General features: G+C 41.3%; 1 protein-coding gene across 6 annotated transcripts in view; it reads left to right on the top strand.

The window, feature by feature from the left end:
- The window catches only part of LTBP1 (latent transforming growth factor beta binding protein 1), a 333716-nt gene that overhangs the window by 202621 nt on the left and 103419 nt on the right, over window positions 1-27676 (top strand). For 2 of the 6 annotated variants that reach the window (XM_019549708.1, XM_019549710.1), the window contains 5 exons: window positions 4895-5062; window positions 8015-8083; window positions 9565-9587; window positions 13108-13210; window positions 18359-18457. In XM_019549708.1, the coding sequence (XP_019405253.1) occupies window positions 4895-5062; window positions 8015-8083; window positions 9565-9587; window positions 13108-13210; window positions 18359-18457 (462 nt within the window). Of the gene's footprint in view, window positions 1-4894; window positions 5063-7849; window positions 8084-9564; window positions 9588-13107; window positions 13211-18355; window positions 18458-27676 lie in introns of all 6 variants that reach the window. The other 4 variants (XM_019549707.1, XM_019549706.1, XM_019549705.1 and 1 more) reach the window with 4 other exon arrangements.

Here is a 27676-nt window from a genome sequence, read left to right as displayed (position 1 = left end):
CTCTTTCCTGCTTATGCAGGGGGTCGGACTCGATGATCTATTGAGGTCCCTTCCGACCCTAGCATCTATGAATCTATGAATCATTGATACAAAGATCCTACCTCCCATCCTTTAATATATTTCAGCTCCTAGATCCAAGTATGAGTATACTGGATCTTTTACAAGAAAAGATTGTATTTTTTTTTTAATCTGGAGGAAACAACATATCTTTCCCTTGCCTCAGTTAGAGAAACCAGTGGATGTTTTAGCCGACATTAGACTAAAAATCAGCCTGAGGCACTGGGGCAGAGAGGAGACTGGAAAATTTCAGCATAAATTTTTGAAGCTTATCGAAGTTATAAATGGAGGCAGGGTCTTATAAGGGAGTGTTATCAACCTTAATAAAGATAGGTTCTACCACGTCTGCTTGTAAAAGTAAGTCATAATATTTCGTCAAAGGACATTCAGAATTAAGTTTTGTGGCATAATGAAACATATGGTAGGTAGTAGTCTTTATTCTTTCTCTTTCTTGTTTCAGTTTCTAGGGAGAAAATATTTTATCTTATGTTTCTGTCACCTTACATTTCATTGAAGTAAGAAGACACATACAGAGGAACTTAAGAAAAAACTGAATTTAAATAATTTAAACAAAAAATAAAAAATTCTGATGTCTTTTTAACATAAGATGCCCAACCACTTTATCTTAGAATTAGAAAATGAGATAATCAAAGTGTTTAAATCATGTTGGTGGAGTAATGGTGCTTATCCTATAACTTAATCCATACCACAAATTATACTATAAAATTGTACATGGTCAATAATACCAAGCACATAATTTGTTTCTCCCAAATGGTATTTTTCTCTCAGACATTCAGACCAGCAACCCACAGGCTATGTATTACTTACATTACTTGTGTGAAGTGATCCCATAGGAATTCTAATTGGAAAGGGGAAAAAAACAGTTGTAGGAAGGACTTACTGGGTGTGTTCAGATGAGCGCACATCTGCAGTATGTGGCACCGCAAACCCATCTTTGGCACTGCACATGCTACACATGCAGGCATTCCCTGCAGTGCTGATTTGCACTGGAAATCCTGGTGCCAAAAAAACCTGCAGTAGAAAACAGGGAGGCACCAATGGCAGCAGCATGCACCACCTGCAACTGGAGCCTGGCCAGCCAGAACCATATTCCAGCTGCTAGCCAGGCTCCCTTCTGTCACCACTGGAACCCTGGGAAGTCCCCAGGACTCCAGGTAAGGCTGTTGGGGCCAGTCCAAATGCTGGCCCCAGCATTCCGTACCAGACCTGAGGCAACTTGCCACGTGCCAGAACACACATGCAAGGGCGTTCCCAGGGACAAGTAGCATTTCTGATATGTGCTGCTGCTATTTGTCCCTAAGAAGATGCACGTTTGCTCATCTGGACATGCTCACTATGTTTGTTTACCCATCAACTGTTGGATACCATTGCACATAAGGTATTGCTACATTAGTCATGGAGGTGACCATAGTATAGTATAGGTATTGAAGCCAGCTTTAAACTAGATAACTTGGGTTCTGGTTCCAGTCTAACTGTGGCAGCACTGAGTTCATGTGGGCTATGTATCCTGCTTCTTGAATAAAACTAGCTAGATTAAAGCTATTTAGAGTATCTCTGTACTGTGCTTCAGTCACTTCTGTGATTGCAGTGTAGACATACCCTTCAAGTTAGTCATTTTCCTGACTTATCTAACAATTTGTGGGTGGAATACTTGTAAGATTTTTTTTATGCAAGTATCCATCAGTTTGAATTAATATTTTAAGAGGTCATATAAAGTCAGATTTTAAGGCTCTCCTTCCCTATGATTTAGAGCAGCTGCCATCTGCTTCTAGTACCACAGCAGTATTTGTGGATAAAACTTCCCAGTTCATTATATAATGAAACCTTACTTTTGGAGAGAAGCTCATAGATTTATGAATAGCAGAGCTGGAAAAAGCTATTCAAATAATCCAGTCTGACAGCTTGAATTCTTAGGACTTCTTTCCATCCCATTTTTTAATTATAAATCCCAATGTATTGAGTTGGGAGTGGTGTCCAATACAATGCTGCATAGATCCATCAGTTAACATTGTCATTTAGGGTCTTGACAAGAGGGTAAACAGCACAATACTGAATTGAAAGCTGAATAATACTGATTAGGACAGAAGAATAAGAAAATAAGGAACAATGAGAAGTAACTGACAGTATTATGATACCAGCAGCTAGAATTAGAATTCTGGTATATACAGATCTGGCTGTTAGTCAGCTGTTATATCAGGACTGATTGCTGTAATCACAGAGTTTAGGCCTTACAACCTTCCTACCTTTAGTTCTACCCATACTGTGATACCATCACTTTTGGTGGCATCATGATCAGCTTACCATGTTGAGATGGATGAGAAAAGGAGTAAATGGAATTGCATTGGTGTTATCAGGGACAAAGTGCATGTACATCTAACAATATTCATTGCTGATATCACAGCAAATTTAGATGCCGACCAGCTGGGTTTGGAACTAGACATAAGTATTGTGGTACAATCAAGAAAACAGAGACATCCGTAAAAATACATTCAACATTAAATGCGTATCCTACTGAAACACAATCTGAAATGCAGATGCTTACTACCTGGCTAAATTAAATTTCTCTCAACTTGACAAATAAGTTGCTGTTTAAAAAGAAACTGTTTTGTTACAGATCTGTTTCTTTCGTGGTGGATCGGCCATTTTATCTCAGGAGAAATTCATTGAATGCCTGGCATGTTATTATTTATTGTTGGAAACTCTCATATATCCCATGGCACATGTAACATCTGAGCGGTGGGGAATGGGGGCTGGGCTTTGTGAAATAAAGCTGCTAGAAATGTAACAATGCAAAAGTATTACAGTAGTTATCCTTAAAACTATCTGTTTATTTAATTTCTGTTACTGGGACCACATTTCATGAGTTCTATTCTTTCTGTTCTTCTATGGTTGACATGGGTAAAAACTTAGTACTTTGGATACAGAGGAAACCTCCGTTATTTGGACTACTGAAAGTTAAGGTTATATGTAATTTCCATACAATAAATCTGTATATATAAAGACGCATGGCAGTGTGGGACTGCATAAGCATTGTCATGTATTTTAGTGTTGTTCAGTTGAATACCAACTGAAGTAATCACGTGATTAAATGTTTGTTTCTAATTAATTGTGCTGAATCTTTAACAAAAACATTTTTGATTCCAAGAGTTTCCTGTCATGTTAGTTAAATACGTATTAACAAAATGAAAATGTTGTAAGCACCTGAGAGCATATGATTTCCCCCTTAGTTAGGTTTTACGTGATTCGTATTTCTGATGTCATAAACCTATCATAATATCTTGTAGAAAATAAAACATTAAAGAAAGTAACTTTCTCATGTAAAAAACTAGTGGAAAATATACATATATTACAAATAAAAAACTCACCCTCCGTACTTTTTATAGTTGAGTTGTGGCTTTAGAACATCCAGTGTAGCCCTGGCTATTGTATTGCATACCAACTCTGAGTTTTTAAATCACTGTTTTCTGTTGCTGGCTGTTGATGACCAAGTACTGAATAAGTTTGTAATAGTTTTGAAGATCCTTTTACATTATAATCCTTTGTTATATATGCTTTCACATCAATGTCCATATTCCTGAAATTCTTTGCTCTTTTTTTTTTTTGATTTAACTAAATCTTACCCAAAACTATAAGGTCATTTTTGTGGAAATAATAAGGTTGAATAGTTATCAGCCTCCCAGCACCTCCACACTAGGCCCTTTGTATATGTAGTGATCAAAAATCTGTTAAGTCATTACTGATGTTCTTGCACCAAAAGATTTTTAAATCTGTGGACTATTACATCATATGGAAGTTGGGGACAAGGAAGAGAAGAGGAACAAAGAGTCTGTCTGGCCATGAAACAAACTGAGGTTATCTGAAATGGTTCCATTTCCTTAGTTGTTTTAACTGAAAAATATCTTTGTTCCCTAGAAATACCCAACCATCAGCCATTAAAAATGTATTAAATGTGGCAAGGTGAAACATTCTAATATAATAAAGGGCTTACTCGATCTGTCTCTCCGTAACTCTCTTGGAGCACTCTAATAGGTTACTGAAACAACCAATCAGAGTTCTCCAGGGGCGTTACAGACAGGAGGTGGCAGTGTGGTGGAGTGCCACCATGACGGAAGGGACAGAGCAGGAGGCCCCACCCCACCCCAGTCCTGCTCCTTGGAGGTGGCAGTGGTGGGGGGTGCTGGCAGAGGGGAGCAGAGGGGAGCCGAGGGAATGGCAGAACAAGCTTCCCCCGACTCCTGGGAGGCAGCAGCAGCAGCATGGGGGGGGAGGTTAGGGTTAACAAGCTTCCCCCTCCCTGTCCCCACCCATTGTCCTCCTCCATCCCCACTGTCATTCTTGATGGGCAATTCACTAGTAGATATAATTGTCATGTCCAGTTAAGAAAAAGACCCTTAATGCTCAAAGTCGTCCTTTTACAGTCCTGTTTACATACAACACTCAGACTTACAAGACCGTATAATGACTACCTGTAGCCTGTCAAAGTTTTGTATACCTGTTCACCTGCTTTAAGCTTATGCTACAGTGCTCGTGCATGGGAAAGAGAGCTGTCTCTAATTCTATGTCGCTGAAGCATGGCAGCTTCTGGTTTGGACATCAGCTTGTATTCTAAAATACAGTATTATCTTTTGTGTAGTGCTAGTTTGAATTCAGATGCTTTGATGCCAAATAAGAAGTTCTCCTTGTGTCCAGAGTATTGAGAGGCATAGGCATTTTTTTTAAATGTTGCCAAACAGGGATATCAATCTTTAGCTGGTCATGGAACTCCTGTGGTGTTTCTCATGTAAACTCTAGCATCCTCCTTCCCTTTTTGCTGCAGCTGATAATCCTTTGGTCTCTGAAGAGAAAGGGCCCTGTTACCGGTTTGTCAGTGCAGGAAAGCAGTGCATGCACCCTCTCTCTGTTCAGCTCAGCAAGCAGCTCTGCTGTTGCAGTGTTGGCAAGGCCTGGGGCCCACACTGTGAGAAATGTCCCCTTCCAGGAACAGGTAAGAGGTGCCCAGAAAACACATACACATGCCCACACTCTGTATATGTTGCACATCTTTTCCCACATCCAACAATTTCTTTTTTGGTCTTATGGACTCATGCCAGTTTTGTAAATATTAGTAGAACAGTTAAATGTATCTTCTGTTGTTGTCCTGATAAATATGCTTTCATAATGAGGATGGGATTTTACTTATGACGTGATAGGCTTTAGCAAATAGTTTCACCCCAAAGTGTGCAATTTTAACTATTTAATTTCTGTTACATAAGGAGGAATTCAGCATACACTGTCACTGTCATGTGATTATGTTTACATTAAACCAAAGTGCACTTACTGCTTTTTCTGTGAAAGGCACAGGCAAAAAGATGGGAGCTTTTGAGGTATTGGTCATGTCTACATAGTAAACTTCCTGTGCCTGGCAGCAGCATGCAGACCTGTTTCATGTGGACTGTCTCCTAAGCCATGCAGCAGTCTAATTAGCAGGGCAGTAAGCTAGCTGATCCTGTCATATTCCTGTGCCAGCTACCCCACACAAAATGCTACGTTAGGTTCTCATTCTGCCAGAGGTTTTCTATATCCCATGTGAGTGCTTTAACCCACAAGCTATTATGGCATGGATGGATGTCTTGCTTTTGCTTTCCTTCTCAACTGTGACCAGAAATTCCACTCTGGATTCAAGACATCTTTTCTGACTCTCCTGTGAAAATTTTCAGCATTGCCGTTTTTCAACAAGAAAATATTTCAGAAGAAAATTCCCAACCAGCTTTATCCCCAAGCCCACTGAAATCAATGAGAATTTTAGCATCAACTTTAATGGAAGTTGGATTTAGCAGTGCCATTTTTGCACCACTAAAATTCTGTCTGTACTCATTGCAAAAACAAGGTACAAAATTTGTGGAATTTCTTTGACCAGTTTTTTTACTGTCATTTCAGGCACTTATTTTAATGCTTTAATAGGAAATTAAATAGCAATTCTGTACATGACCATTTTAGAAGTAACAAATGCATATGGAAGCCTCCTTTTTGAAGAAGCTAAATTTAACCTGACTTCCAGTTTTGTACCTCTAGGTAATTAGACCCACAGGTGAGGTAATATAGATATTCAGCTACCTGATACAACTTCAGGCAGTTAACTAGATTTTTAAATGATAACATTCATCCCCACAAAATTGCACCTGCAACTGACTACATACTCAGTGTCAGCAACTAGCTCTTAAGCTTGGGCCTGTCATGTCTATTAAATCCTTGTTAAGTGAAATAAAGCTTGATTATAATAGAGATTAGCATTTACAAAATACTCAAATCAGAATGAAACCATCCCTCCCCCCCTCTGATCGTGTGCACCCTGTGCAAAAGATCCAGGAGGGTCAAATTTAAATGAAAAATTGAGCAAGGTTTTATAGAGTTACTGACTCCAAACAATTTAATGATGTGCTGAAATTCCAGTGAGAATGTCCCCCTGTCCCACTTGTAAGTTTTTTAAGATGCAGGGCAAATCTTCAGCTGCTCAAAAGTATATTGCTGAACCTATGATGCTTTTCACTAGCTGAACTTCTTTACAAAGTTCTTGAGAAACCATGATGAAGTATGTTACTCACATGAAGGGGCAAGACCCTTACATTTCTTCTTATACACATTGCCCACCATATAAACATAAGTAAAGAGAGGCAGTTAGCCATGTTAATCTAAATTTGTTAACACAAAACTATGACAGGTTTTTAACAAATAAATGACAAAATCAGAATTGATATATTTAAAAAAAAATCAAATTATTTCTACAAGTAAGAATTCCCCAGAAGGTCTCCAGATACAGTACAGGCTTTAGTTTAAATGTACAAATGTAAGCAGCCTCATTTAAATTTAAAACAAACCCATTGTCCTGATTCAAGCGGAAATAACAGGGACAAAGTATTGTCCTCTGAAATATTACAGAAATAACAGCTTTTCATAATTTAAAAAAATATAACTAAGATAATATTCTATTCTGCCATATAAACATAGCTGTTTTAAGAGCAAAGGTATTAATGAGGCCTTCACTGGACTACTTTTGGTCTGCTGAGCTTTCAAGTATAGCATAGGAATCGGTTGTATTTGAGGAGATTGATCACAGAGGCATAGTTCTTCATCTGCTATCTGCCCAAACCACAGGACCTAGGATGTCACCCAGGGTCAGAATAGGAACTCCTAGCTTTAAATTGCTTTTCTGTCTGATGAATGATCTGATTATATATCAATCCTGTCTTAGCACACTTTCAAGTAATGCTGTTAAAAATACCAAATGAACAATCTTAGTTATTTTTGTGTTAATTAAGATTTCATGAATTAACCTTATAAATCTAGATTTTTAGCATGATATCTCTAGTACAGTGGTAATAAACTGCTTTATTATCTAGTAACTGCAAATAGGCAATTATAGAAATAGTTAATCTGTTATTTATGAAGTGTAAACAATGGCAATTTGTGGGGAAGAGTCCTGCCATTCTCACTCAGAAATAATATATTGTAGACAAATAAAAAATGGATGTGGTGGTGTATTTAACATAGCTGAAGGAACCAGACTAAAGTCCTCTTACAGAGGGCTGAATTAAGTCCTAACGTAGTTTTTCGGAGATGTTCAGTAATATTAGCATGCAGTCTGTGTTTTTTCTCTAAATATAAAATACTTTGTTATGAACATGTTCGTACAGTATCAGGTTTGATTTGTTAGCAGTGTTTGTTTATTTTCCACTGTGTCAAACAATTGCACTTTTAGACACCTAAAAGGAATATTTTCCCATCCCACATCTAGCTGCTTTTAAGGATATCTGCCCTGGTGGAATGGGTTATACGGTTTCTGGCTCTCACAGAAACAAGCTATATCATCACCCTGCAGTTAGAGTACAGCCACCTGTCATTGGCAAGACCCAGATTACTCAGCCTGTTGCTAAAGGTACTTCTCCTCCACCTCTCCCAGCAAAGGAAGAGCCAGTGGAGGCACTGAGCTTCTCACAGAAAAGTGAGCCTGAGGTGGCTGTGCAAGAAGGTGAGAATGGAAAAGGACCTTGGAACTGTAGTTTAGTTTCTCTATATTTTTGTGCATGTATTTCTTTTTAGATACCTTTTTTCTATAGTTTGTGTATAGTGCCTATTCTGTTTTTATATTGCTGTTTCTTAATAATGTACCATTCCATATAACCGGATACATTATGTCATAGGATGCTGGTTTTTTAGGTTTTGCTGTTGAAAGGCTCCTGTCAGACGCTAAAATATCTACACAGAGAGAAAAAAATAGTTTGGACTTGTTTTTGTGAATAAGTGAAACAGAAAACTTTTGTTCTACTATAAGAATCACTATACCATCACCCTGCAGTTAGACTACAGCCACCTGTCATTGGCACTATAAAGTATTAGGCATCCTTGGAGTATGACAAGGCTCTTCACTGTTTTATTTCTTAAACTAAGGCCTTTCCGAATTTGTTTCTGTAAGTTTTTCTTGGTCTTTGCATGGGTTTCTGCAAACTCTTCTAAGAATCATTAGCGGCTACAAGCACCTTACTCTTAACATGCTTAATATGAATGCAGAAGCAAAGAAATACAGAAAGCCTGCAGCATGTGCAAAAATGAATGCATTGCCAACACACTACTGGTGAACAGAATACAGGCCGGCAAAAATATGATTCTGAGGAGTGTTCTGATGTTTTTGAGTCCATATTATTATAATTTCAAACAGCAATTTTGGTATATGGGGTCTTCAGTCTGATTCATTATTATAGCAGAATGAAACAATATTAAGGAAGGAAGGAAGGGAGGGATGGCAGAAGGGAGGGAGAGAGGGAGGAAGGAAGATTCACCCCTATCATATGAGGTACCCAGCCAGATTAGCAACTGATGTAATTCAGCGTAGCTCTACTGACATTGGTGAAGCTATACTGATTATACCAGCCAATTTTGGACCATTTGGCATTTGCTATGTATTGTTTATTCCCAGGGATTCCTTGGACCAAATTCTGAAGTTGTATATGTTTATTACTATATTTAATGTGAGTCTTTCATCCTCCCCTGTTCTGTAATTCATAAGACTAGATTTTTAAAAAAGTTTGCAACATCTTCAAAACAAAACCCGCAAAATCTAGAGTTATTTAATTTGGAGACATACATGAGTTTATTAGTAGCTCTAACAGCTTTTAGGAAAGTAGTAAAAGAACCTGCTCTGGAGCTAAAAATTGCAAGGGCTATAAAAAGGCATGCGACAGTATTGCTTGGTATAGTGTGCCAAATTCTGGTTGCAGGGTAAAGCCATTGATTTCAACAAAGATACTTATTAATACCATTGGGACATCAGATTCAGACTCAGAATTGTAAAACATGGGTTTAATTCTGCTAACGACTGTATAGGTCTTTCGTTTTAAGGCCTGGAATTCATAAAAGTAACAGTATGCATTAAACTGACATGTTTTGACATATTATTTCTATGTAAACTAATTAATTCCTTTTCTTTTCTTTTCTTTTTCTTTCCGATTTTAGTGGCAACTGCAGCCCCTGAGCAGGTAAAACATGAACTGTATATTATATACCTGTGTGAAGTAAATACAATACAGCACAGTAGTCAAAACCTGTGGGATTTACGCATAATTGCAGGAAGTGTACAGATGAGAAAATGGTAGTTACTGTTGGAAGGGATGACCGTGCAAAATCATTTATTAATACATATACTGGCAAGTGTACTCACATACTAGTTGAATTTCCAAAAATATTTATGAATGACAATGAAAAATAGAATCATAAACAGGGTTCCTGGTTTTCCTGATAAAAAAAATCGCAAATTCTCTGATAAAACCTCCAAAATCTGTGATTAAAATTAAAGCCCCCCTCCCCCCCCTACAGTCACCCTAGCCCGCTGGTGCCCCTCACTCCACGTCCACAAGCCCTTCACCCCCACCCACACCCCCTGCCTCCCCCTAGCCCTGCCAGAGGGGCCCTCAGCTGCTAGGGCTGTAGGGCCAGGACTTGGGTCTGCAGCTCCCTGCCCCCAGTAGAAGGGGACGCTGCAGCCGCAGAGGGAAACACTGGGCCCCCGTGCAGCTCAGGCAGGCAAGCAGGCTCCAGGGTGGGGAAAATAAAGATCATGCTCACTGCTTTTTTTTTTTCCTTGGGCAGAGCCTGCCTTCCCGGGCTGCTGTCAGGCTGCCTGCATGAGCTTCTTGCAGAGCCCCTGAGCTGCATGAAGCCCAGTGCTTCACTGTGCAGCTATAGGGCAGCAAACTAAAACTCTTCGGAGGTGTTTTAGTTTGCTGCGCCCCAAGTCATTCAAGGTGCATTACTCCACTGAATTTGCTACAGCAGCTGGAATTACTGCGCAATATACCGCTGACACTTGCAAACATCAACATCATTAAAGCGGTGCAAAAGCATTTAACCGGCTTTAAGTGTCATGCACACATGTCCCTCATTTCATCTACACATGACCTATAACACTAAACAACTGCACTAAGCTCCATGTGGTTATGAAAATGTGTGGCTGAAAATGTATTGTAGTAAATTCATATGATTAATGAGGCACACATTTTAAAGAGTGTGGCTGACTAACCATTGGATCAAACTAAAGGGAAGGAATGAAGTCTCCTTTTTTTATGATCCATATCAAAACTGAAAAGTATACCTGAGCCAGCACACAAGTTATCCCCTAGTTAAACTCAAATTATTGCGCTCAGTACAGCATGAAATTTAATGGCCTCTGGTAATCAGGAGACAAAACCAAATGATCTAATGTTTCCTGCCTGCCTAAACACTATGGCCATGTCCAGATGAGTGTGGTTGTATGGTATCACCGCAAACATGTCTGCAGCACCATATACCAACACATTCAGTTGTTTTCTGTGCTGCAAGGATATCCAGGGGGCAAAAAAACCTGCAGAAAAAAGTGGCATACACAGGGGCAGCATGCACCACTCAGAACCAGAGCCCAGCTGGCTGAAGTCGCACTGCAGCTGCCAGCCAAGCTCTATGCAGCAGGATTGCCACTGCTGCAGCCCCAGCAGGCTCCCAGGACCCCAGGTAAGGCTACTGGAGCCAGCCCAGTGCTGGCCCCAGCCTCCCCTACTCTACTTAGGATAACTTGCTGTGTGCCAGAGGACACATGGCACAGGCATTCCCCAAGGACAAGGTGTGCCCCTGAGAAACAAACATCCACGCACATGTGGAAGTGGCCTATGACTCAAATTTCCTCCATATGAAGTTATATAATTGTAATACTTTGCACATCTTTCTGACAGAAACCATCAATATGTTTTGTGATTTTTTTAAACAGAAAAAATTTAAAAAGTCATATAAATCAAGGATTTGCTTGGTATTTGTTTATGTACCTTTTGCTGAGGCATGCTGTTATTTTCTCCACTGAGTGGTCTGTGTGATTATGAAAAGCAAGGCTCTAAAATAGAGTACTGTATTGCAGTAAGCAATCTTCTAAAACTTTCTGCTTTGATTTGGTAGGAATAACAATAGCTGTGCTTCATTTTACTTCTCTATAGGTATGCAGGCTTCATAATCATATGAAAATAAAAGGTGCAAGACAGAGGATAAGAGAATTAATCATAATGGTCAGAGATCTACAGTTACATGAGTGTGTTCTGCATGGGTAATATAGATCCATGGGCAGATCTAGGATTTTGAAAAGGCAGGTGCAGATTGTGCATCATCCCATATAAAGCAACACATTTTTCTCTGGTTAAAAAGAAATGAGATTCTTTAGCAATATGCCAAGGACCTATGGCTACATTATTCCAGTTAAAATCAAAGCAAAAACAAGTATAACATTATTGGAATATATGTTGATTTGCTATTATGTATAAAACACAATAAGCTAGGCAAAAAATAGTTTTAAAATGGTTGTTTCATGAGTCATTAGAGTTAAATGTACAGTAAAAGCTCTGTTATCCAGCATGAGTGGGAAATGAGGGGTGCCGGTAATCTAAAAATGCTGGCTACCTGAAGCAGGGGTTTTCGGTTGGATGTGAAGTGTGGGGTAGAGGTGGCAGCGGCTGCCACCACGTGTGAGCTTTCCCACCCCCTCCCACGTCCGGCCAGCCAGCTGGAAATTCCAGTTAGTGGAGTGTGCCGGTTACTAAAATGGCAGTTAACACAGCTTTTACTGTACATCTCTTTTCCAGATTCATAAAACAAAATCTAGCTTCTTGAGCTTGTTGGCAGTGCATCTAATTTGTCACTAAAAGTTATTTCCACACTTGAGTTAATGTGTTTAGCTAGAGTTAAAAACAGTCCACAATTCTGTTAAATAGCAGCTTCATTACCAGGAGCTAGGGTTGCCAACTCTGACTGAAGCTATTCTGCAAGATTTTCTTTTTTTAAATATCCTATTAAAATCTCCCAGATTGCTTTCAGTAGTCACTGGGAAATCAATGCTGATTCCCAGCCAATCCAGGAGTGTTGGCAACCCCACCAGGAGCAGCTAACTGGCAGCAGAATTGCTGACCAAAGGATAGCTTGATTAGTTGTAACATCAAGACCATTAAAAAGGAGAAAGGGTCATTAACACCTGTTGAATGAAGAGTTTAGAAGGAATCAGGTAGATTATACTGAGCTCTTAAGTGACTCATTGCTGCCTGGTTAGAAATGCTGCTGCCATTGCCAGGCAACTGGTTTTAAAATTTATGTGAACCAGGGATCAAGACAGGCGCAACTGTACCACTGTGCCCCATCTCCCCAGATCCACCCTTGTATAGGTCTATATATAAAATATAAAGTTACATGCAAAACTGAAATTGAGTACATTTTGAACTGTTCAAGAGTGAACAATTTATAAATAATACAGACATGGACTGTGAATCTAATTAAGTGACCACTTCAGATGATGGCAATTTTAAATAGCAAGCCATTGTTTAAAAATTACATGCAATCATAATATAATATATTGATTAGGTATGCTCAGTGTTTTGCTATCCAATAATTCATATGGGATAACTGTCACTTTTTTTCCTAGCCGCTACTTTCCAATGAACTGAATTAAAAGCACATCTTCAAATTATTATTTTTTAATCCATTTTTCTTCAGGAATTAGCTTCACTTGATGATCAAGAAAAAACTATACTAGAGCCTGGTCAGCCTCAGCTTTCTCCTGGAATTTCAACAATTAACCTGCAGCCACAGTTTCCAGGTAGCTCTTGACTCATCCTCTCGAGTAAATGATAATATGGAGAATAAAAGGTTAAAATGGTAAACTAAGATGTATGTTCCTTTCAGCTGCAGAATCTATATGTATTTTTGAAACTCTGGATTCATGCATTAAAGACCTCATCCTGCAAGCTCTTACAACTGCAAGGGCTTCTTATACAGGCAGGCCCAATTAAAATCAGTGGAGCTACTTGCATATAGGTTTTTAGGTTATGTCCACATGAACCCTGATATGCACTTGCTCTATGTACAGAACTCCCATAGAAATCTACAAGACATGCATGAGAGACATGGATGTAAACCTCAGCATTTCATTAATGAAAAAAATTGTTCAGTTAAAAGTGAAGTTCTATAAATAAACAAATTACCAGAGGAGTAGAAAAAAACCCAGTAGGTAAACTTCACAATGTTAATGGTACTTTACAGTAGGAAGGTATTTTCAGTAACCCAAAGAAATTATACACTAATTTTAGATTGGGTACCAGACATGAAAGTAAGAAACCAAATGTAAGCCCCTGGCTCATACAACATTTGTTGTATGTTATATACAAGTATCACACCTGCCAACTGGCCATATATTAGAACTATCACAGGATACTTCCCTGCCATGAAAAAGTTGCTATTTCAACGAGTGCCTTCTTTGTAGCCCATCTGCCACTGCTATTCTGGGATAAATTGGTTTATTAGCTGACATGTTACAATGTGTCTTTTGATACTCATACATAATGCACAATTAAAATAATGTCTGCCAGAGCTGAAAGAAAAAAGAACCATGCCATACTTCACTAATTGAATGTATGTAGTTTTATTCAAGTTACTGTTGTTGTCTGGTAAACTGGCATCCTACTTGTAAGCAACAGGCTTTTCAGAGAAAGAGTAACAAGGAAGTGGTAGTGATTTGAAAGGCAGGTTTCTCCATGCATTGGCAATAAAAAGGGAAAAGACACAGAAGCAGGAGTGGCCCATGTAGAGGTTAGCTTCTTTGGTGGAGCAAGTGTTTGAAGAATTATTAGGAAACAAGGACAAATATTATAGGTTGTCATGAAAGGTTGAGGAACCTTCAGTGTGAGAATGAAAACTCGGTATGAATAGTCAAATCCCAAATTGAGAGACAGGAGCTGCAGAGAGATCTCACAAAGTTAAGTGAGTGGGCAAAAAAAATGACAGTTGGACTTCGAAGTTGACTCATTGAAGGTGGGGGAAAATAAGTTCAACTGTACAAATACAGTGCTAGGTTCTGGACTATCTGTTATGACTCAGGAAAGAGACCCTGGAGTTCTCATAGATGATTCTCTGAAAAATTAACTCAATATGCAGTCTTGACCACAGAAGCTAATAAAATGTTGGCTTCATTAACAAGAGAACTGAAAACAAAATGGAAAATACCATGCTGTTATACAAATCCATGGTGAGCTCACACTTGAACACTGTATGTAGTTCTCCACATCTCAAAAATAATATAGTAAAATTAGAGAATGTACAGAGAAGGACAACCAAGATGACCAGGATTATGGAGCAGCTGCCATACCAGGAGAGAATAAAAAGGGTAGGTCTCTTCAGTTTGGAAAGGAGAAAGCTGAGGGGAAAAGGATAGAGGTCTATAAAATAATGAAGCTAAGTACAGACATTTGGGGACATTATGGGGGGATTAAATTGGTTCAGAATGTTTGCTTGATATCAGGTAAGTCAGGATGAGGGGAGTGGGAGGGCAAGCAGACTGGGGAAGATAGGAGGTCCACTGGGGATAGGGGTACGGGTGCAACCTGGGGGTGGGGTGGAGGATCAGATGCAAGGGTGGGGGTTGGGCAGGCATGAACCCTGATGAGTGGGGGGCAGGTGTGACCTGCAGAATGTTGCTGGGGTCCAGGACAGTCTGGAGGGAGGCTTGTGGAGTCTGCGGAACAGATTAGGGAGCTATTTCTAACCCCCTGACCCTCCAGTGAACCTGTACCCCCATTCCTTTCTCCTCTCCCCCCATCAGGACTTACTTGCTTGGCTCCAGAAGCAGTGAATGCTGATAAAAACAGTTGTACCCGAAGTGGCTTCCGGGATGGGGGTTAGGGTAGCTGGCTGATCTGGAGGTGAAGGGGAGAGGGACAGGGTGCAAAAAATAGCCCGGTGTGGGGCAGGAAGTGAAAACTACAGCCTTGGGGCTGGCAGCTGGGTTTTCCCAGCCCCAGGACTTCACAGAGAAAGTGTGCATCAGTTCTATGCACTGGTTTGACCTAAATCAAGTAAGTTCTATACTGCATTGTTCCAAATTTATGTTAAAACAGGTTCTGCAGTTTTTAGACCAGTATGTATGCATGTAACTTCTGTACAGTTACAGGTTTGCACTGATTTCTGGTCACTGAGACCGGGTCTGTAAATATAACGTCAGCACTGGGACAAACTAAGTTTAAATCAGGTGGACATTTTGAACCCATTTTAATATTCTTGAATGTCTGTATTTAGCTGAAGGGTGTGAACAAAGCAAATAGGGAACTGTTATTCACCCCATCCTAGAACTAGGGGACACCCACTAAAGTTAGCAAGAGACAGTTTAAAAAAATAATAAGAACGAGTACTTTTTATGCAGGGCATAGTTAATATGAGTTTTGAACTCATTACCACAGGAAGCTGTAGAGGCCAATAGTATAGATTGTAGAAGCAGATAGTATAGTCAATATGTACATCAGTAAAAGCATTAATGCTTGCACTAGAAGCATTAAGTGCAAGACATGGAAGGTCTCTACTCGGCACTGATCAGGCCTCATTTAGAATACTGTGTGCAGTTTGGGCCCCACATTTTAAAAAGCATGTGGAGAAGTTAGAGAGGGTCCTAAGGCAGGCAACAAAAATGGTAAAGAGCTTGGAAAGCAAGTCATACATGGAGAAGCTGAAGAAGCTAGGCATGTGCAGCTTGTAGAAGAGGAGCTTAAGAAGGGCATGATAGCAGTCTTCAAATGCTTGAAGGCTGCCATAAATAAGAGGGAGAATACCTTTTCTCTCTTGCTGCAGAAAGTAGGACACAGACCAATGGCTCAAAGTTGCAGCAAAGTAGGTTTAGATTGGATATCAGGAAAAGCTTCTTCACTGTTAGAACAGTAAGGTGGTGGAGTAGCCTACCTACAGAAGTTATGGACTCTCCATCACTGGAGGTGTTCAAAAACAGGTTTAGTTTCATAGTTAGTAGGGTCGGAAGGGACCTGAGCAGATCATCAAGTCTGACCCCCTGCCATGGCAGGAAAGAGTACTGGGGTCAAACAACCCCAGCAAGGTGAGCAAGGTTGAGCAACCATTGGTCAGGGATGATCTAGGCATAGCTATGCCTATTTTCTACTGTGGGTATTTCCCATGCTTTTAGGTTTTGCTGATTGCCTCATGGAGCTGGGATGGAATCCTCTCCACTTCTTTATGGCTACATGTGTCAGGGGGTTTTTCAAGCCTTCCTCAGAAGCATTATGTGTTGACTGCAGCCAAGGCTGGGAGTTTTTGCTGAGGTTTGCCAGTGCTCCTACTAGCACTTAAACCCAGAAGTTCCTGGCTAGAGGATCTTGCACCTCCACACAGGGTCAGACCAGTTAGCATATTTAGATTTAGATTTCATAGATTTCATAGACATTCAGGCTTTAGGGTCAGGAAGGAATTTTACCCCATCATTAGATTGGGTTTTTTACTGCCTTCTCTAGGAGGAGACATGGCCCTCATCCAGGCTTTCTTGAGCCTATGTTAACAACCTTTACAGAAGCAGAATATAGGCTGCCATGGTCCCTCTGCTTTATGTATGGCTAGTTTGATTGTTGCATCTTGTGTTGTGTCAGGGTGGACTGTGTAGTTTTGCTAAGATGTTAGACAATGGATTTATATGGTATAGTTTGGATAAGGATGATCCTGCCTCAGGCAGGGGGTTGAACTAAATGACTTATTGAGGTCTCTTCAAGCCCCACTCTTCTATGATTCTCTGATAACCCAAATTCAGAAAAGGACTGGACAAATGCATGGGTGATAGATACATTAATAGCTATTTAACAGAATGATCAGGGGTGTATCCTCTGGCATTTCTAAACAAAAAATGGTGGATGCCATGAAAGGTAATGAACAGGAGATAAATTACTCTAGATATACTGTGTTCACATGCTCTTCCTTTAAAGCATCCACTCCTGCAACTGCCAGGGCCCTGCCACATGTTCAAATGAAAGCTGAATAGAAACCAGTTATAAAGTTGTTACACATTATCAAGCACTAACTTTGTAGCTGCTGGCTCTTTTTATTGCTGAATGGATGATTTTATGGTGTGATAATTACTTTGCACATTTGACTGGTTTAAATTTATTGCACTATCAACTAGTTGATTGCATGATAATTGCTTTCCATGTGGGGCCAGTGTTACTTTGCATGTGTGGCTGATCTAAATTTATTGTGTGATTAACCAGTTAATTACGTAATATATGGTAATATATGGCAGGGGCCTCAGAAACAGGATACAGTACTTGGACTAGATCAGGAGTGGGCAAAATCCACGGCTGTGGGCTGGATCCAGCCAGCGGTGGACTCCATTTCCCAGCAGCCCCTGTCCGTGTGGCTGGGGCAGATTTCCAAGGAGACCCCAGCAGCAGCCACCCTGTGATAGCATGCGGCCAGGGTTTTTGTGAAGACCAGCCCAGACAGCAGCGATGCCAGCTTCTTCCTGGTGGAGGGGATGAGGGGAGGCTATGCTGTGGCTGGGAGCTGAGCAGGCTCAGCTGTCGCTGCCTGTGTGGAGCGGGCAGCAGTGGCAGCACTGTTGGGAGGTGTGGCTAAAGGGAATTTTGGGGTGGCTATAGCCCCTCCCCCCCAAGTCCCTCTGTAGCACCGCCCCTGCTGGCAGGACATGGAGCTACTCCAGAGCTGGACAGGAATCTTGCTGCGGTGACAGAGTGGTCCAAAGCCAGGGCAGAGCTGTGATCTGCAGCCTTCATGCTCCAGGCAAAGGCATGCCAGGTAGCAGATCACAGATCTGCCCTGGCTCCAGACTGTGCTGTCACTGCTGCAAGGAGCCAGAGCAGAGCCACAATCCACAAGCTTCTTAATGGTCAGACTGATTCAATATTGCATGTGCAGCTGGTGAAACTTGCCTTACTATGATTGTTTTATGTTCCATGTTAAGCAGCTGTGGTTGAGAGAACCTCCCCGCCCCTGCCTGTTGAAGTTGCTCCAGAAGTCTCTACATCAAGTGCAAGTCAAGTAATTGCACCTACTCAAGTTACAGGTGAGATACATAGTTTATAAGTCTTACAGTGGGTTAAAATATGACTGTAAACATATTTCTGGCAATATAAATAGTTCCACATTACTTCAGTGTTAAAAAAGAAGGTAACATTAAAGCACAGAAGAAACTTAGCTATGAAATCCAAACTAGGAAGACATATGGCATAGAAGGGAGTAAATTTTCAGTAGAGCTGGGAGCCTAGTCTCCTTTGGTTGTAGTTGCAGCTGCCTGCTTGATTTTTATGCTCACAAAAGAAATGGCAATCTGAATATATGAACTCCGGCTCCCAGATTTTCACACACTGTTAGATTATTAATATTAAGATTTGCAGTCATAATTGAATTGCATCTGTAAAAACATGGACATAACATATCTAATAATCTCAAAGGGTATGTTTGTAAAGTGCCTAGCACAGGGAGGCTCTGATCTATCGCTGGGGTTCATAAGGTCTTCCATTAATAATAAAATTCTAATATAATAAAGGGCTTAGTCTGCCTGTCTGTAACGCTTTTGGAACACTCTGATTGGTTACTGAAACAATCAATCAGAGTGCTCCAAAAGTGCTACAGATTGGAGGTGGCAGTATGGCAGAGCACTGCCTATGACAGTGGGGTCAGAGGGGACAGAGCTGGGGGCAAACCCTAACCCTGACCCTAACCTCCCCTCCCACCACACCTGGCCCTGCTTCTTGGAGGCAGCAGCGACACAGGGTGCTGGTGAAGGGGGACAGAGGGGACAGCAGGGCAATGTTCCGCCCCTCCCCCCCCGTCCCACTCCTGGGAGGCAGCAGTGGCATGGTAGGGTTAGGGTTAGCAAGCTTCCCCCCTATCCTCCCCATCATTCTTGACCGGCAATTTGCTGTTTAATAATAATGATGATGATGGCTGAAAACAGATTGGTGAGTAAACAATAGGATACAACAGAACAAAAGAAGTTCTGCATAGGCACCATCTGTGCTCTAACATGTTTTTGAAGAAACATGAGCATTTCATTGTGATTAGTCAGTCCTGAGGCTGCACTGACTGTCGGGGCATCTTTGATGTAGCAGTAATTTTCCTTTATTCTTCCCGGTCTTTTGCAATCCTTGTATAAAGGATCCTTCATTGTGGTATAAAGTTCAAATTAGTATTTTTGCTGGAGGGGAAAGTATATATTCATGAATGACAGGTAAAGATTCTGAGTCAGTCAATGCAGCCAGAAGCTGCAGCAAGAGACAGCAATAATGGATGAAAGGCTGGTGAAAACCACAACAATGGAGGAAGAATTGGAAATGGAAAGAGGCAAAGGCAAGAGTGGGATGACTAATTCTGTTTGCTTCAAGACTGATGTGAGGCATCTGAACCAGGATGATTTTATGAAGATGACTGAAGAATGAAGCTTGCTGAGAACACTGAAAAAGAGAACTCAGAGGCTACATCAACTTTTACTTTGGATTACTAAATATCAAAGATTGTGAACTAAATGGGAGTCCAGATGGAGAAAAAAAGCAGGGCAGAAAACTACTATCAGAACCCAAATGTGATGCACAAACTGATAGATCACACACAAAACTTAATCCTGCTCTCACTGAAGTCAATGGTAAAAGTTCTTTTCGCTTCATTGGTATAGAATCAGAGACACCAACAGCCAAAATGAGCCTGCCCCTTGTCCTTTAAATTGCTACTTTGACACAGTCAGTAGTTGATTAGAAGATTTCAAGGTTTCCTTTCTTGTCTTTACAATTAAGTCTGTCATCCAGGATCTCATCATCTTCTTTTGATTACCTTTTTAAATGATGGGTGAGGTGGCTCCAGGAAAACTTATTTATTAACCTAACAAATTATGAAAGTACCTTGTATGAAAATTCTGAAATCTCTGAGATTTCCTTTTCATCTTGGGAATGCATAAGAGTTCTTCATTAATCACTTATAGCTTATATCAGTAGTGTAACTGAACGGGGCTGACCAGGGCAACAGCCCTGGATGCCACCTTTGTTGGAGGGGCACAAAAACAGCTGTTGCTACAGTGACAGCTGATCACGCTGCTGTCATTGGCATGGTGGCAGCCTGCACTGCCTCGTGCATTCCAGATGCCCCTGGGCAGAGCTGCTTAGCTACACCTCTGGCTTCTATTACTGATTTTGCTGTTTCTTTCTCCAGCTAATTCCATGTTGCTTATTACCAGGGATCCTGGTTTTCTGTTTTAAAATCCCAAATTCTATTATTAACCCCCACCTCCATCTGCATTTTTCCATGATTAAAATGAAATGCCACTATATATATATGGAATCAGTTGAACACAATGTAGCCCCCTGGCCTTGCTGGTGCCCCTCACTCACGACCCACCATCCCCTCGGCCCTGCTGGTGTCCCACTCAACCTGCTGTCCCCTGCCCTAAGGCCCCAGCCCCCCGGGATAAAGGAGCACAGGGATGTGCCCCCTCAGATTTCTGTGCCTGGGGTGTGGGACTGTAACCGGACTGGATCATTCTCAGGCAGGAGTCACTTACACAGCACAGTTGGCAGGACCCAGTATGGAAGAGAGCACCGCGCTGCCATGGCCACCAAGCTGAGGAACTGTGGACACTGTGCAGGCAGGGGACACCTCAACTCAACAGCCATGGTGGTGCAGAGCTCCGTCTCGTGCTGGGTTCTGCTTGCTGGGCAGCAGAGGCATCTCCTGCCCGGGGCTGGTGTGGCTCATCTTCAGCCCTGCACCCCACTATGGGTGAAAAAATCTTGGGGGACACATGCCCCTCCCACGCCATCCCCAAACTTCATCACCTGTGCTCCCACACCTTCCCCACTGTGTTGCTTATGCTCCTCGCCCATAGACTTACCTGGAAGGACCTGCAGGAGCTACTCTCCACCATACTGCCTGGCTGCCACAGGCATATGTGTGTGTACACGTGCATGTGGCAGTCCCTGCCCCTGCATCCCGCTACCCCCAGCCCCAAGAAGTGGAACCATGGAAACCCATGGTCTGACGATTTTTCTCCCTTGGAGTAGAAAATCTGTGAATTTCTCCTTTAAAAGAGAAAATCTGCATTTTTCCGTGGCAAACAGAAAACCTGGATCCCTGCTTATGATGCAGTGTGTCTTCAGTTAAGAAATGATACCAGAAGACTAGACGGGCCACGTACTTTTGTACTTAAATGATCCCTGTATATTTGTTCTATTTCTTTAAACCCCTTCCTATTATGCATTTCAGTTAGGATTACATTGTTTCAACCAAAAAAAGGGGAAAAAGCATGAAACTCCGCATGTCTATATTTATGACCTAGCATCCCTTTCTTTCAACTTATATATGCCTTGGCGTGCTTATGTACAGTCTGTGATCCTACTTTATGGGCAGTATGGATGTTTAATGCTTCCATATGGCTATTGAACATGCTCAATAGGTTAGCCAGGCAGACATGCCATTTCACATGCACATACTCTGGTCATTAAATTTTACTTGGCTAATCCCTGTGACAGGCAATGAGAAGAGGAGGAGGTCTGTCCCATGTTTTAACTCAATATAGAAGTGACTAGGGCATTCATTCAAGAAGCAGGGGATGCAAATTCCAAGTTTCCCTTGCCTAGAAGGGGCTTGAATCAGCATTTTTCTGACTTCCTGCATAGTGCCATGACCAACATGCCACATTAGGCATTATTTGGGCTGCTCTTCAGCCCTCCTTTTGAAGTTGGCCCCCTGAGGACCCAAGAGAAGGAGTTACTTGAAGCCAGAAGGATGAAAATGAACTAAGAGGGTGTTTGGCTCAGTGAGATGGATACAGCTTTGGAAAGGAGCAGGCCCTGGATTCTCACCTGGGCCCTTGCTGCCTACAGGGTATAAACGGTAGGTAGAGCACTGTACTGGGAGGCTGGAGAAACAGAGGTTCAGACCCCCTTGGGGTAAGGGTATCTACAAACTTACAAGCCGGTGCTCCACTTTCTTGAGTAAATGTTCTGATGACTCCACTATTGAGCTAAAACTTTAAAGGGTCCTCTTTCTCAAGTATCAAACATGTGCTTGTCCTGAGTTTTTGTGAGATTCACTTTCATGATTTACCCTCGTTGCTGCAGACCTGCCTGGCCAGTGGAGCCTACTGTACCTGTTCAGTAGTTGTGCAGGTGTTTATGCCTCAGAGTTGGACATGGAAGCTAGGTACAGACATTCAAAAAGCTTGAGGTAGAATTGGTCTAAGTTATGCGCTTTTTCTTTTAAGCGGTGAAGTTTAGATCAGTAGCAAAAAGAACATGCATTTGCCCCCCACGCACACACACACACACACTTTTTTGTGGGGGTGAGGGGAGGGTCTTAAACTAGTTTCCACCATTTTTAAACCAGTCTATGTGTGCCATACTTCTGTTCTGATATAGACCAGTTTCCAATCACTTATACCAGTAAAAGTATAATGTCTGTACCTGCCCAAAATTGGGATTGCAAACTCTGGCTAAGTGCTAGAAATTGTAGTTATGTGACTGAACAGTTGCCATTTGCATTGGTAAAGAGAAATATGAATCTGTCCTTTCTTTGCAGCTCTCAGAGCTCTTGTGTCATGCATTACAGGCAGTTCCAAGTATTTGTTACAAGAAGGCTCTTAGTCCTTCATTTAAAATGCCTTTCAAGATTTTTTTTCCTTCAACAGGTCAGACCAATTGCAGTGCTAGTGTTGTGGTAGTGTTGGAGGGATGTAGCTATTATGGTCCAGGAAATATGTGAGAGGCAAAGATTTTTGTGGGTGATACCTTTTATTGGGCCATCTGCACAGCGAGGAGAGATTTAGACAAGCTTTTTAAAATGCAGAACGTTCTTCTTCAGTGCCAGGGTTCATATTTCTTTATGCTCCAAATTATAAACTATCATGCCATAGCATCCTAGCCCATCCTCAGATATTGTAATGTTGTTTTCTTAAATAAGTTATCTGAACTTCATACTTGGGTATAAACTTATGCCCTACTTCAGAACTATGTGCAGTTTCTGCATTCCTTTCTTTTTGTCTTGGCATGTTCAAAATCGTTTAAATACTAGGATCATTAAGCACGATCCCCCCTTGTCATCAGTTTCACTCTTAAGCAGGTGATTTCAGTTGTTTGAAATAGTTGCTTAGCCTTATTCTTCTTAAGGTTGTTTTTTCTTGCAATATCCAGTTCTCACCATAATTGTTCCTTTATGTTCTGTGGCAGTGCTGCCAGAGTAGTGTGTCACCCCTGTATATTTTTACTCTTGCAAAATGTTCTAGAATCTAGGACAAGGCCTTGTGAGGTGAAGTACTTCCAGTTTTGAATGTGTTCCAGAAGTCAAATAGTATCTGCCAAATAGTGTACTGAAAGTAAGAGTCTAGACTTAGAGCTGTCTTCATCCATGGGAATATGCCAAACCCTGTGATGTATCTTGTTTGCTGAAGAATTTGGCTCATGCCATGTAAGCAAACATTTCATACCTTGTGGGCAAAAGGAAATATTCCTTCTGAAATTTCTGGTTCAGATTCTTGAGGTCAGTTCACAGTCTGAATCTGCACCTTTTATTTCTGCAGTAACCAAAGAATGAACCCAGTTACATTAGCTCTTCATGAAGGCATGTGCCATCATGTTTTGCAGCTCTTTCTGATCTTTTTCTAGACTTGTTAGATGTTCGGCTCTCAATCCTCCCACAATTGCACCTTGTATAGCACTGGAACATACCCTTTTCCCATGAACATATATTCAGGTTTGCTACCAGACTTGTTATTTTGACTCTGAATTAGTGGTATTCACCTTTTTGACTATGCCATGTGCTTTATGTTTGTAAGCTCATGACTGGGGGCTTTCCTTCATATACTGCCACAGGTGCTTAGTTCACTCTTTCCTTTTTTATATTAGAGACAGTTCATGCTCATCCAGAACTGAGATGTGTGTCTCAATCAGGGATTGAAAGCTTACACCTTCTTTGAACTGCTCTATTTCAGCTTCTGTTATCACATCTTCTCTGGTCTTGTTCTTTCTTGTATGTAAGCACTTGTGCATATTTTACAAACTGTTCTTTTGATTTTACAGCTTTTTCTCTCATTTATGAAAAAAATTTCACTTTCTCTTGAGTTCTGTCTGTCTTGCTATGGCATTTATTTATATTTCTGTTTTAATACAGCTTGGTATGCATTGTTTGTTCCAAAACCAGGTCTCTGTTTCATAGTAATACTTCATGTGCATTTTTTTTAATTGTTGCATCTCAAAGCAGTTTTATCTTTAAGAATTTTAATAGTCCAAAAACACAATTCATGGTCCCTGTCCAGAAAATGTATAATTCATAGCATGTTTCTTTTATAGGCCACTGTAACTGGTTAGATGCCTGAGAATCATTGTGATGCCCCTTACAAGGCCATCTCATCCCTGCTAGGCTCTCTCGCAAGGTCTCACCCCATTTTCACCACCAGCCATTCCTTAGGTCCTGAAGATGTGACCTCTAGCCACCCACAAAGTCATGCCTTTGCCTCTCAGATGTCACATCCAGTGGGACACTTGTCCCCAAAGCCCACCTCAGGTCTTTACTCACTTGTTGGGGCCAGCCTAGCTTCCGCTCCTCTACTCTAGCTGGTCCCTTAGTGGAGGCCCACTGTTCTGGACCTGGCTTCTGGGCTTTGGCTCAGAAAGGGCCGATTCATATTTCTCTTTACCCGTGCAAATGGCAGCTGGTCAGCCACATAACTACCATTTCTGGCACTAAGGTTGAGTTTGCAGTCCCAATTTCAGCCAGGTACATACATTACACTTTTACTGGTATAAGCGATCAGAAACTGGAAGTTTGGTACACATAAACTGGTTTAAAAATGGTGGAACCTGGTTTAAGATTTCTACCCCTCCACCTCAAGAAAAGGACAAATGTGTGTTCTGCTTGCTACTGATCTAAACTACGCCACTTAAAGAAAAGCACATAATTTAGACCGATTTCACCTCCGGCTTTTTAAATCTCTGTACCTCACTTCCTTGTCCAATTCTGAGGCATAAACACCTACACAGCTACTGAACATGTACAGTAGACTCCGCTGGCCAGGCAGGTCTGCAGCAATGAGGGTAAGTCATGAAACTGAATCTCACAAAAATTCAGGACAAGTATGTGTTTGATACTTGAAAAAAAGGACCTTCTAATGTTTTCGCTCAATAGCAGAATCATTAGGACTACCCAAGAAAGTGGATAACCAGCTAGTAGGCTTGTAGGCAAAGCTTATGGGCCTGCCCTCTGGGGCTTTTATATCTATCCTGATCAGGCTTTGGGCCCTCCAGCTCCAATCTCTGCCCTCTTTGGACTATCCCTCTAGCCCCAAGCTCTGCCCCTCCCTAGGCTATATCCCTGCCTTTCTTAGAGTCTAGGCCTCTTAGCCCCCAGCTCTGCCCCCTTCTTGGACAGAGATGGGATCCCTGGCCCCTGTCTGTGCCTTGAGCCTGACCCCTGGCAGGGCTCAAGGCAATCGTATACCTCTTGGGAACTAATGGGACCTTCAAGCCATCCCTTTTCTAGTCCCACCCAAAACCCAAACATAAACTTAAGCCTTCTGGCAGCAACACCAACACCTAGCTCACCAGCTGCCTACCACACTTCTTCTGAGCCCTGAATCAGGTCCCTCTGGTTGCACTCTTAAAGCTCCCTGTCTGGCAGTCATCAGTAGCAGCCATCTCACACAAAGGCTTCCTCACCCTGCTGCTTCCCAAGTCTAACTCCTTGCCCCGGCTCTAGCTCTGGCTTATATACTACTAAGTCCCTGCCCCTTTCTAGTCTTGTGTCAGCTGACTTGACCACAGGGTTGTTCCTTAATTCCCTCTCTGCTGATTGCCTGTGCCTATGCTACAAAATCCCTGCTCTTACAGGGGCCACACCGCTTTCCAGTAACAAGGCAAGGGTTCCCTGTTACAGCCACCCTCATACTCAAGCCTTTTCAGTACTATTTCCGACTTTTTTACCCTCCTTCCTGCTCTTTGTGTGGCATGTATTGTATGTATACCATACTATAGGACTTAACATTTTTCCTCTTGAACACCCTTTCAGCAGGAAATGTTCTCAATAAGAGCCTAACAAGGCTGGCAGAAAGGGGCCTTAAACTAGGTTTAATCTTCAAAAACTATTTATGAACTATAGTCTAAGGCAGAATATTTTAAAATTAAAAAGTGAAATCGTTATTACAGTTAAAAAAAATCCTTGTATTTAACCCAGTTATCATATTCCCAATAATAAGGCAGCCAAATCTAGTATGGATCTCGTTAGGACTACTTGTGCTGTCACTGTGAATTGTTCCTGGTCAGCTTAACAAGTAAATGACTATTTGATTTAATAGTGTAAATCTGTTGTAGAAGATTGATTCATTGAGGACTAATTAACTGAGGGTGTGGACAGATGTAATAGTTTTGAATATAAGCCTCACCAGTATAACTTAAATTTTTCAGCTTCCCAACTGATATAAGTGGAGCTAAACTATTGCAATCTCTTTTGTTCCAGTTTAAAGTTACAGCAGTGTAACACAGTTACACGGGTATAGGAGTGGCATATGTAACAGTTAAATCAGAATAGGTGATATATGTTCCCAAGTTGCAAGTCTTCTCTCCCCTTTTAAAATGGTTTAAAGTTATAGACACTGTAACAGTCTACTGTCTATTTATCACTTTCTGTAAAATTAAAAAAATGCAATCTAATCTACATATTTATAGAAGGATAAATGTGCAGCTGTCTGATATCCAGTTTGTTGTTCCTTTCAGCTGTAACTATTCGCTCTTTTAAAATAACTGGAATACACAGACACATATTGTATGATAAAAGAGATATTATAATCAATATAGATGTCAAAGCAAGATTATCTTGGACCAAGGATGGCCAGCCCAGTGGTATAAGCAGCTTTGGTGTGGCACGCAACAGATTGGAAAGGGAACAGGCAGAGCGGCACCAAAGGGGGCAGGGAGCAGAAATCAGAGCAGCAGGTCAAACAGGAGAAGGGGTTTGATGTGGCAGTCAGGGAAGGCACAGGACTTAGCTCGTGCGACACCTGCCAAAGAGGTTGGCTCCCACTGTTATATACTATTTCCTGTTCACAGTAATGGGCATGCAGTCCCATTGGGTTTTAATAAAGTTATATGCATACGTAAGGGTAGGATGACCTTATTAATGGCTTTCTTAAAAATGTAGATTCCCCAGTTCATCACTTTTCACCATCTTATTTCCAAGATAAGGAAAGATGATTTAAAGAAGAAAATGTTTGATTGATTTATCTAGTATGGATCTGGTTAGGACTATT

This window comes from Crocodylus porosus, unplaced genomic scaffold (assembly GCF_001723895.1).
Source record: "Crocodylus porosus isolate Cpor-Errol unplaced genomic scaffold, CroPor_comp1, whole genome shotgun sequence".
NCBI classification, from domain to species: Eukaryota; Metazoa; Chordata; order Crocodylia; family Crocodylidae; genus Crocodylus; species Crocodylus porosus.
Note: the sequence above shows the minus strand (reverse complement) of the source record. Positions and strands in the feature narration are given on the sequence as shown.